At 34.5% G+C, this 12,279-nt stretch overlaps 1 protein-coding gene across 5 annotated transcripts in view; it reads right to left on the bottom strand.

Annotated features, from left to right (window-relative positions):
• LOC122040482 (DNA-directed RNA polymerase III subunit 1-like) overlaps positions 1 to 12,279 on the bottom strand; it is a 37,727-nt gene that overhangs the window by 2,722 nt on the left and 22,726 nt on the right. For 4 of the 5 annotated variants that reach the window (XM_042599809.1, XM_042599806.1, XM_042599808.1 and 1 more), the window contains 11 exons: positions 11,956 to 12,166; positions 10,742 to 10,835; positions 7,757 to 7,991; positions 7,298 to 7,489; positions 6,974 to 7,072; positions 4,382 to 4,585; positions 4,015 to 4,290; positions 1,815 to 1,962; positions 1,330 to 1,481; positions 200 to 355; positions 8 to 124 (listed from right to left, as the gene is read on the bottom strand). In XM_042599809.1, coding sequence (XP_042455743.1) covers positions 8 to 124; positions 200 to 355; positions 1,330 to 1,481; positions 1,815 to 1,962; positions 4,015 to 4,290; positions 4,382 to 4,585; positions 6,974 to 7,072; positions 7,298 to 7,489; positions 7,757 to 7,991; positions 10,742 to 10,835; positions 11,956 to 12,166 — 1,884 coding nt within the window. Of the gene's footprint in view, positions 1 to 7; positions 125 to 199; positions 356 to 1,329; positions 1,482 to 1,814; positions 1,963 to 4,014; positions 4,291 to 4,381; positions 4,586 to 6,973; positions 7,073 to 7,297; positions 7,490 to 7,756; positions 7,992 to 10,741; positions 10,836 to 11,955; positions 12,167 to 12,279 lie in introns of those variants that run through there. The other variant, XM_042599811.1, reaches the window with a different exon arrangement.

Here is a 12,279-nt window from a genome sequence, read left to right as displayed (position 1 = left end):
AATTTACCTTCACAACAACCTTTGGAAGCATGGATTTTAAGTTGTGTAGTTCAGACAGGAGCTTTCTTCTATCAACTTCTGGGGTGTATATTTTCGACTTGTCATGTCTTACACTGCATACGTGCTGTTGCAAAAATGAGAATGGAGACTGATAATGATGAGCTAATATATATTTTTTATAAAAAGGAGAATACTTCACCTCTTCTTTTAGTTTTATTTTTGGATGATTCAGGATTGAGTGACGAACAGATTCAGCAGTGAGTCCCATATGTAATGCTTCAATTAGGTCCATGTCAAGTTTTATAGATATATATGGTTGACCTGAGCCCAACACTATCTTTACTGCTTTGGCAACCTTCATGATAACAAGAGGATCAGTAGCTACAAAGTTGGAAGTCTGCCATAATAAAGGTGGAAAGAACAAAGTTTCTCCTAGATTTTGTCTCCGCTTTCTGATTTCCAACATCCAAAACAAAACAAAACCAAAATAACGTATTTAAAATTCCAGTCTGATGTCGATCTTGGCGATCTGTCGAGACCAGTATATCTATCGAACCACTAGTGAACCATATCTGATACCACAAATAAGAAAATTAACAAATGACTAAACTGGATCATTTATTTAAAAAAAAAATTAGTTCCTAGGCTCAAATGGCTTGTGTTGGGTGGTACAAGGCAGCATAGAACTAGATTTTAACATCTAAAAAAGGGTAGATCCGCCCCCTAGTGTCGGCCCCACGGATATGGAGGAAGGTACATGCAGGTAAGCATATGGTGGGGTAAACCCCAGGTCGTCAGTTCATAAGAATCGACCATAGTCATTACGCCAGAGATGTCATGCGCACACCGTCTGTGCTACGCCCTGGGGGCAATACTGTAACATAAAAAAAAATGTAGATCCGCTACGCCTTGGGGGCAATACTGTAACATCTAAAACTTGAGTAGAAAATGGAGAGAGAAAATATGGATGCTGTTGCAGGTGCTAGAGATGGGCTTAATTAAGGTTTGATTATGAAAATTTGGGTGGAGGATTGACTGAGGGAAAAAGAGTCTAAAGCAAGATGGCTTAAGAAGGTATTAGTTAGATGGAAAATAGATCCAGGAAGCTGCAAAAACTTAAACAAGGGAATTAGAAGCAAAATAGGAAAGATCTAGCAAACCACACTTTGTCCCTTATGCTGTTTATTTCCACTATATTTCTTCCAATGAGTAAGTACAGGAGAACTCTACACTATAGAAAAAGATTTAACTAGAAAAGAAAGGATCTCCAATGCCTTAACACTACAAGGCATCTTAGGGAGGACATTTTTCATGTAGCAAAAAACTTACTTCCCCTAGGGTTGTTTTCTCGATTGAGCTTTTCACCATGCGTGCAAAAACGACATTGTTATCATTTTCAAGTGCAGCAGTAATAATCGGTGTGCTTATGTTTTTTGCAGCATTTATTATTTCCTTGATACGCGGAACTCCAAGAGTGACATCTGATGTTCAGTCAAGAAATAACTTCTATTGTCATACTTGATAAATCCAACAGAAAGATGTATGAAACGTTCACAGTTGATGTGAACGGAATAAATAATGTAAAGAGAGCTACGTATACAAACAAACCACAGGGTATTAATAGCACAAGATTAAGAATTACATGCAAATTAAGAATATGAATTAGATATTAAAGGACAAAAATCACAAGTGAGCATGTGCATTAGGCATAATCCACTGAGGAAGTAGAACTATACTAGCCTTTTCACGATGGCATGAAAAAACACCAACCCATAGATTCATCAGTTTAAAATAGCATTATCACTAAAGGATACTCATGTTAGCAACTCCAGCAAAGTGAAAAGTTTTTAATGTCATTTGAGTCCCTGGCTCTCCGATGCTTTGGGCTCCAATTGCACCAATTGATGCTCCAGCTTCCACTTTTTTCGAATGATATCGTGATATACATGTCTCTAGAAAAACCTGTAGCAAATAAAGAAGGATTTTAAACACAACAAATCATTTAAACAGAAAAACACTAACGTGATATACATCTCTAGAAAACCTGTAGCAAATAAAGAAGGATTTTAAACCCAACAAATCTTTTGAACAGTAAAGCACTGAAAAAATCCCAATCCTAGAATGCGTACAGAAGATCACTCATAAGACTCATAGTGAACATGATAAACATCAGATGCATGTGAATAACTCAAATTAAAGAACTTTGGACACCCAAACTCTGTCTAGGAATTAGTTTTTCAAATTTTGACTCGGAATTGAAGTGCAATCTGTGGATGCTAATCCATAATTTATGCATACATCTATAGTGAAATTGTGTAATATTTTTTTCCCGTTTAATTAAATAAATGGTAATGGATTCAATTATATCCCAGAAACAATTTTTCTCACTTTAGACACTGAACTTCAGAATTGTCATACAGGTTTCCATCTGTTATGTTTACTTATACTAACTGGCCCATGAAATGGCAGCTGACTTAACATCCATATCAGTAAAATCACCTTTAGCAGCAGCCACATAACCACATCAGCATATAGTTATGCAAGATGCTTATTTGACAGTCAGCTAGTATGATTATGATGATGTGCAGTGATGTGGATGCTTTGTTATCTGAAAATCATTGGCGTTGTCACTTTCAATTATATACATCTGACAACTCACACCATGGTCGAACAATCTGAAAGTTAATTAACCAAATTGTCAAGCCTAGTGATACTTAAGGACATTATTGTAACTAAGACACTCAATACAACTAAACCAATTTCTCTTCAACTTAATTGATCATATCTCAATGTTTGCATTCTTGACCAATAAAAGTTACCACTGATTTGCCCATTTGTTGTCATTTACATGGTAGGCTAGAGGCTAAAGACATTCAAATGTTTAGGAATAAAATATCATTCTTTAACTTAAACTACTTGACAGCGATTATAGATTCCACCGTATTTGGAAAATAACAATATACGAAAAAGGATATCTATCACACTTGATACAGCATGAAATGACAACTTAAGAACCATGCCAAAATAACAGTAAAAATGCTATACTATTTGAATGTGCAAAGTTTGAGGTTAGTGGACAAAACCTAAACCCAAACTTACTTGACAGACTTGAGTAAATGGCTGAATGCCTTCGAGGATACAACAACAATAACCAAACCTTATCCCACTAAGTGAAATCGGCTATATGGATCTTTTTACGTCATTGGGCTCTATCTCCTACTATATCATCATCCATACTTGAATAAAATTTATCTTGTTTTATTGTTGCTAACCAAGTCTTTTTTGATATTCCTCTTCCTCGTTTGATATGTATGTTTGTCATAGTTTTACATCGTTTAACTGGAGCATTTATTAGTGCCCGTATCATCTTAAAGGTGTCTCCCAGAGTTTTCCCTCAATAGATATTCTGTCCATCCTCGTATGTCCACACATCCACCTTAGCATCCTTATCTCTGCAACTCTTATATTTTACTCGTGCTCGAGTCATAGCTCACCCAACATTTAGCTCTGTATAACATAGCAGGTTTAACTGCGGCTTTGTAGAACTTTCCTTTAAGTTTTAAAGGTACTTTATGGTCACATAAAACACCCGATGCTCTTCTTCATTTCAATCATTCTGCTTGTATTCTATGTAAAACATCTCTCTCAATCTCTCTATCGTTTTGCAAAAATGATCCTAAATATCTAAAGCTCTCAGTTCCGAGCAACTCATCATCTCCTATCTTAACAATTAGCATAATTAGCATAATTATGGTAAAATAATTCTATAATTGATCGTCCATAATCTCTGTGACTTTGTCACTGATAGTACTAATATATGACTCCTACTAATTAATACCGACTCTAATACTCTTTAACAGAATGTTTCAAACCTATATATGATTACTTGCAAATTCTAAAGACCAGCATGAATCTAATTAGTACTAAACTGGAAAAGGAGTCAAAAGCATTCTGTTTAAACTCTAGATCACCTAGAAACAGAATAATTGTAATTCAACAGAATGCTAATCAAACCTCCAGTTGTCTAGAAGAAATTCCTGATATATTAGCAACAATATTTTCCAATGCAGTGGAACGCTTCCCCTCTACAACAGCTTCATCAAGTTGAAGTGATTTCCTTGTGTTTGCAAAAGCAGCAGCACGTTTATGGACAAAATTAGACAACAATTTGTTGAAGGCAGTAGAGCAACCACCCTCAGGTGACATATCATGCTTTGCCAATCTGTCGTCCACAATTTTTGAAATTTCTAAGGGAGATAACATGTTCTTTTCTCCAGGAGGGCAAGTTGCCTGTAAGTCAGAAGATAACAATCTGTTCTGCAGATGCTCTTGTTAAGAAACCATAAAAAAAACACTGCATTTTGAATGATAGACTACTAACCATAATCTTCATAAACAATTGATCCAAATTTAAGGGAATACCATCCCTGCCTTCCATCTTTGCAGGATCCATGCCATCATCTCCATAAACAAACTGTACTACACCACCACTAGCATTGCGCACTGTCTGATCATAATAAATGGAGAGATCTTCCATGCCTTTCATCAATCTCCGAGACATGTATCCGGTTTCTGCTGTTTTTACCTATTATACAACAAATACTAAATACATGCCATAGTAAAAGAAACCTGTTATTTGTAATAAAAATCATGTCAACACAAACTTGTTAAGCAAAACAGGGAAAATTCAGTAGCAAATATATAGACTTCATTATTCTCGAATTCAATGCTTGGTGAAGTTAGCCATTTCCAAATTCATTTCCTCACAAAAGAAAGAGGGAATGAGAAGATTGTAGTATTCTGTTGCCATTAGAGATCTCCAAACACAAGAATTATGACATTTTAAGATCCAAATATCTCCAGTTCATCCCAGAAATAGTTTATGCATCTACCTTACGTGTCAAATAATGATTAAATAAGTTTACAGATACTTTAGTTTCTAACCATTTTAGTTTTACCTTTAAAGCTGATGATAATAAGTAAAATGGAAATTAAAATTAAGTGCATCAGTTTTCCGCTATTATTCTAATTTTACTTATCTCTTCTTCTCATTTTCTTTCTTTCTCTTTAAGTGATGATTAAAATATGAAATTGGTAGTCGATCTCCCACAAACACATGTTTACAACAAGAGACAGATATGTAGCGATTGTCTAGTTTCTCACTGTTCACCCTAGGGATCTTTCTACTTTCTCACATCCACTTTCTCCCCTTGATTCCCTAGCATATTAAACATAAAGGTGTCTATACAGGTTGACAACCATCAAGATACAATACATAATGCATATACTTGAGAAGGGAACAAAAGAACAGACACATGAATTGGGTAAGCCCATAATCATGAGACCATGCAGCGCAAATTCAAATTCCTTTCTAAAGCTGTTATGGAAAATTTAATATAGCAACATAAGTTATGACCATAGGATACAGGTGTTTCGTAATTGTTATTCTAACAATGTAACTTGGTATAATCATTATGAAGATGTAGTTATTGAACATGACAGAAGGGAAAACAGCAGAATGAATATTCGAAAAGCAAAGAATCTAGGTGAAAGAAATGTCATTCACTCAACTATATATAACTCTGCAAAACTTTAATAAGCATAGTCGATGCTGGAAGTTGCAGCAATAGTTGTCATCATATGGCTGACAGAATCACAATTTTGTCCATATAATATGGTACAATTTAAATGCAAATTGGTAGGTATTAAAGATAGGTGCTGAAATTTCAAAAAAATCAGTATGATTTGGAGCGACTCATATCTTCTGACATTCCAGATAAGAGAATAAATCGGATCAGAAATTCAATCCATCCCATTAACTAAACTAAAAAAATTAAGCCCAACCCAATATGAATCTTTTGTTACACAATACATGTAGAGAGGTTGGAAAGGATTGAACCTTGGGGTTGATGACGACATAGAAGACTTTTTGAAGACCTAGATGGAAAGCAAGGGAGAAGTCTAAAGTCAACAATGATCAACAGGAAGAATAATCTTGTTCCATCAAGATTTGAAGTTGATGGTGAGGATGAAGTTGATGGATGTGATGAGCAGGAACAGATAATAATGTGCTATTCAAGAGGATAATAACATGATTTTTATATATTTAAGGGATTAATAATTATTTCATTTAAAGGCAGAAAAGATTTAACTTGATTGATAGCATTTAACTGCACCTTTTCTTACAATTAAAGAATTTGAAAATTCACCAAAAATGATTCATAATTTGACAATGTGGATTGCAAATTTAATAAAAATGGAAAAAGGATGGTTCTTACAGATTAATTTCATTGAGAATGACAAGATGCAAATTGTTATAAGTTGAATATAATCAGCCAGATATTACCATTAAGAGGTACATGATTTGGACCACTAAAAGAATTCAGTGACATCCGATCACTAGCCGTCCAAGTAACACTCCAAAAATTAATTATCTATCACATATAATCTTAGGATTTGAGTTGAACTATGACAGATAATTAGGACATTTTAGTCATGGTGTAGAGATGATATAGGCAAGTGAGGTTTCTGTACGCAAGACACAACATAAAGAAAAATATCCATGCTGTGCATTCACATGAGTTGCCCTCTTAACTTATGCATTTGTTAGACAACATGTTGTAAGTAAATTTCAATGGAATATTAGATCCTTAATAAACCCTTTCCTTTAAAATAAAAAACGTCTTGCAGAAAATTCCCTGAGAAAACAGATTGAAGTGCTGAACCATTTGCAAATTATGATAACTATTTCTTTTCAAACTATGGCTTCCAAGTTGATCCTATCTCAATCTATTTGTTCATCATTCAACTTAATTTACCTAGGTTTGAACATGATGCACATGAAAATTCCTAGTGAAATAACAGATGCAATCTGTTGTTCAAACTAAATAAGTTTAAATTACAATGAAAAATATTGAACATTCAAACAACTTTTAGATATGAAATTGTTAATGTCATTGGAAGTGATCCATACTGCTGTGTCCACAAGACCTTCTCGTCCACCCATTGTATGGAAGAAGAACTCCGTAGCCGTCAAGCCAGTGTAAAATGAATTAGCAACAAAGCCTTTAGCCTATAATCCACAAAAATAACAATTTGAATTTTAAGGTGTACAACCTTAAAGCCTAGAAATCTCACATATGCATCAATAAAGTTTAAGAAATTAATTATATAAAAGGTCAAACCTTTGGCAATGAATGCACAGTTAGGGCATGCAAAAAAGGTCAATGTTTTGTATCAGAAAACATATAAAGCACATAGATTTCAGAGACATGGATCAGAGAATAATTGAACTTACAGCTGGAGTCTTTGAATTAATAGTGAAATGTGGAAGAGTTCGATTTATAAATCCATTAGGAGCACGATGACCCCCAACTGATTGTTGACCAACACATGCTACCATCTGGCTGATATTGATTGGAGAACCTTTAGAGCCACACTGTGACATAATTAAGGGACTGTTTCTCCAGTGAAGTTCATCCATGCAAACCTAAAATAGAAGGATAATAAACTAGCCTGAATATTGTATATTCAAAAAGCTCCTAAAACTGAAAACTAAGAGTGAGGCTCTAACTGCAACAGCAATTTTATAATACAGCATTAGACTTCAAACTGAAAAAAACCACATTGACCTTTCTTAGTCTATAGATGATAATCTATTGGAAGGAAGAAATACCAGAGCATAATAGTTACATAAGTACAAAATGCTAAATGTTCAGAAAAGGACTAAGAGATACAAAAATAACAGTGCCCTTACATTTCCAGCAGTAGCTCGTATTTCATTTAATACATTTGTTATCTTAAGTTCCAAGGTCTGAGCTGCATTGCAACCAGGCTGCAATGAAAGTTTTCCTTTGCTATATGAAGAAATAAGGTCATAGCATTCTCTGTATCCATCATCAATTTTTTTCTTCTTTTGCGAAGTGAGATGTTCTCCTGGCTGGACATCATCAATGCCAATTGAAAATCCATGGTTCCCTATCCACCTAGCACTGAGTAAAGGGCAGTCCAGTAATATATAGTTGAACATAACTAGTAAAATAGAATATCAAAGCCATCTTGGGTTTATTAGTGTTTGCATATATTATTACAAAATTTGAGTTGCATAGAGCATAATACAATGTTTGCAACAATTTAACATTGTAACAGCCAGTTGCACATATATGGTAAAATAATATGAATTTCAAGGATTTAAGGACAAATTAACAGCATGAAGAATTAAGTCAAATACTAGCCATCCACACAACAAAAGCAAAGAAACAAAGCACAGTTGATTAAATATCTTCTAAAAAGGGATTCACGCATCAATGATATAGGAAATGATGCAATGGAAAAGAACAAAAAAACTCCAGTTGTATGGGATGTAAAAGAGTTTATAGCCTAAACTATAAAATAGATGGTTCACTGCAAAGGTGTTAAGATATTAGGAAAGACATATGACAAAAGGTCACCTACACATACAACTCTGTGGTAGACTATCAAGAAACTCTTCCTCCCATGGCAAAAATGAAAATTGTTTGAATCTCTTTTTTCCCCTTGAATGCGTTTTAGATGGAATATATTTCAGCTTGATTCAAACAACACTCCTTTCCATGGATATTTTATGTGTGCAGATTGAATAAACCATACATGGTCTGAAACAAACCCCCAAAAGCTTGGTTTGGAAGGTTTACTATAGTCATCTTAAAGATGAAATAAGGGCAAAAAGCTGAGGAGATATTACACTATTCCTTGAACATTTAAGAAAAAGCGTGGCAACAATTTTACTTGCATATGTTGATAATAATGTTGTGTTTGGAAAAGATGACATGGAAATTAATAATCTAGAGGATAATTAGACAGTTATGGTATCTCTCAAAAAAAAATATTAAAAAAAGGGCAGCCCAGTACACGAAGCTCCCCCCAATACGGGTCCCGAGGACGGATCTATTGTACACATCATTACCCTGCTTTGTAAGAGGTTGTTTCCAAGACTCGAACACGTGACCTCTAGGTCACACGGCAGCAACTTTATCGTTACGCTAAGGCTTCCCTTCAATGAAAATAGATTAAACATCCTCAACAATTAAATTTAAGCTGCAAGGCCACAAGTAGTCCTATCAGTCAAACTACAAACCAGTGGAGTATGAGAGTACAATTTTTCAAAAAGCAAAACATGACAGATGGAATACAAAGGGAGTGCCCTAACTGATAAGCAATCTGCTACCACCTACTCCACATTTTTGGATGAATAATTTGGTAATTGGAAGAGCAAAAATTAGGAAGTTGTTTCTAGATCAAGTGTAAACTCATAATTCAGAACTCAGGCCCTCAGAATGAGTTATCGTGGCTTCAATCATTCTGGATATCCCTTCCTTTATGTTCGTCATTTCTATCAGATCTCAAAATATCATGATGAAAATTATGAAGTGTGGTTTTAATATTAAAAAAAAGAGTAAACACACAGCAACACTAAATATGTTTAGAATGAAAGAAATTTCCTCTGTGAGATCGTTGATGCAGGTTGATTTGACCATACATTACATTTGTTGGATGACCAATTGGAAAAGTCTTTTCAGAGAAGCAAGATAGAAATTACTGACATACATTCAGCAGCTTATGGGGTTGTTGGGATCCCTATAATATCATTATTAGTTATTCATGGAATTTCTAGTAATAGATGTAATCTCTCGTGTAACTCTTCTTGTGTCATTCCATGGGTGAAATGGAAGGGAACGTCGAGTGTTTTATGTGACCATAAAGTACCTTTTAAACTTAAAGGTAAGTTCTATAAAATCGCAGTTAGACCTGCTATGTTATATGGAGCTGAATGTTAGGCTATAACTTGAGCACATGAGCAGAAGATGAGAGATGCAGAGATGAGGATGTCAAGGTGGATGTATGGACATACGAGGATGGACAAAATAAGAAATGAGAGCAATAGAGAGAAAGTCAGAGTTGCATCTATTGAGGAAAAACTCCGAGAGACACGTTTAAGATAGTACGGACATGTACTTAGACGACCAATAAATACTCCAGTTAGGCGATGTGAAACTATGATAAACATACATATCAAACGAGGAAGAGGAAGACCAAAAAAGACTTGGTTAGTAATAATAAAGCAAGATAAAATTTATTTAAATATAGATGATGATATAATAGGAGATAGAGCTCAATGGCGTAAAAGGATTCATACAGCCGATCTCACCTAGTGGGAAAAAGCTTGATTGTTGTTGTTGTTGTTGTGTAGTTTCCTTATATTATGTATTTTTTTCCTGAACTGTTGCTTATTCTATGGGAATTTTAACCACATAATGTGGTCCTGTTGTTTATCATCATTCCCCGAGTTTTACATTAGAGTTGGATGTCTAATCTGTAATAAACTTAGAAGAAAATGTTGTTGATGAAAAAATTGACCAGTAACTTTATTATTTACCGTTTTAGAAGGTCCACACACACTCATACATGCAGTTATATATATAATTGAAGCCGATTGCAACTATGAGGTTTTGAAAAACTAGATGCAACAATAGGAATGTTAGTTTACAGAAAATGTGAGTTGATTTTCTCCCTATAATTCATTTTATTTCTTGCATTATGATCCCCAAAAATCATGGTTAGATCGATGTGGTCAATTTGTACTAAAGGTAAACACATCCACACCAGCAAGAAATCCAAGAAACAATCTGAAGCCTCCAAAGCATTATTCAACTTAGCTGCAGTAAGAGTGTGTCTGACTTGAACGACACCAGACAAAAAATACCTTAGCTTAGCCAAACGATTCATACAACTTGCAGCAGCATGAGAATTATAGTCTCTTAAGAGAACAGAGAATAGGCCATCCTTGTTACCATTTCCTTAAACAAAGAACATGTTATGCATTGTTACTGATGAGCATTACTTGGGCAAAAACAATCATAAAATATAGAAATTAGAAGATAAATTCAAAGCATAAAACATAGACTTTGTGAGAAACCATGGTTTAGGGTGCATACCTTATAGGCTATGTCCTTTCCTACTCATACCAATGGACTTCTAATGGAAAACAGCATTAAACTTTCAGTTTGATTCTATCATCAAGGATCAATGAGATTGGTTATACCACATCATTTCAGTGTAGGCAAGGTATGTTATCATACCACCGGCATTGACATGGAAAACAATTTTCACTATGACAATCAGAAAGTGGGCAGTTCGTTTACTGGTCATACTTGACAGGCAAAACTCAAATGTTTTGTGATATGAGCAGTTACCTCTAGAGTTTGCCCATGGTGACACAGTTCTGATTTCAATTTCCAGACAGAACAGTAAGTTTCTCATGTGTCAATTGAAACCTAATTGTTCTCATAATTGTTTTTCAATCATTAGTCGTTATCTCGCAGTTAGGGCCACGTGGATCACAAATCAATCATCCAAAACAACTTCTATGTTTGATCAACATTAGAAATTTAAAATGCTAAACAAGAAAAATTGACCAATCTTTTCAAATGGACAAAAGATATCATATATAGTAGAAAGCCAAAAGAAACAAACAATTATTCAATGGAACTAGTCAATAAATAAGCATCACACCACCAAATAAGAAATTGCTATTATGTTCCTTTTAAGGTCTTCAAGAACAACAATAATGATAATATATTTTAATCACAATATATATTTTAGCAATTGTAGGAAAAGATTTCTAGGAAACTGTCGTTACACTTAGCAACACGTGATGGATTAGAGTAGTAAAAACTAGCTTTTATCATAGTAGTAGCTTCAGGAATACAAGAAAAGAAAAGAAAAGTTCTGTTCAAATATGAGCATGATTGTTTCTTTGACTGCCTTGATTACAGGATTTATGAAAACACAAAAATGCTAGGTAAGTCAGGCTAAGAACTGGATCTTGTCAACTACAAAAAAGTATTCAAGAAATCATTTTTCCATAAAAGACAAAGCTTGAAGTTTGTCAAGACATTCGATGAAGGGTATGCTCACCTAGAGTAGCCTTCCCAAGCTGCCCACTTATAAGCTCACTGTTACGAAAATATACATATCCATCACTAGGACACATGGTCTCATATTTTCTATACATTGTCTCTCTTGTATATATTTTCTCTTTGACTATAAGATTAACAAACACCTTTGTGTGTGCATTAGGACGCACAAGAACACTGAAAAGTTGCTTCCCAGTCCATAGTTCAACAGGCTGCAAAGAACAAAATAATATGTTAAAATGGCACCAACAATTTGATATAATTAATAGAAAAATACTAAATATAGCTGAAGGCAAAACAATCCGCTTAGAATACGTGAACATCC

This window comes from Zingiber officinale, chromosome 2A, assembly GCF_018446385.1.
Source record: "Zingiber officinale cultivar Zhangliang chromosome 2A, Zo_v1.1, whole genome shotgun sequence".
Taxonomy (NCBI): Eukaryota; Viridiplantae; Streptophyta; class Magnoliopsida; order Zingiberales; family Zingiberaceae; genus Zingiber; species Zingiber officinale.
Note: the sequence above shows the minus strand (reverse complement) of the source record. Positions and strands in the feature narration are given on the sequence as shown.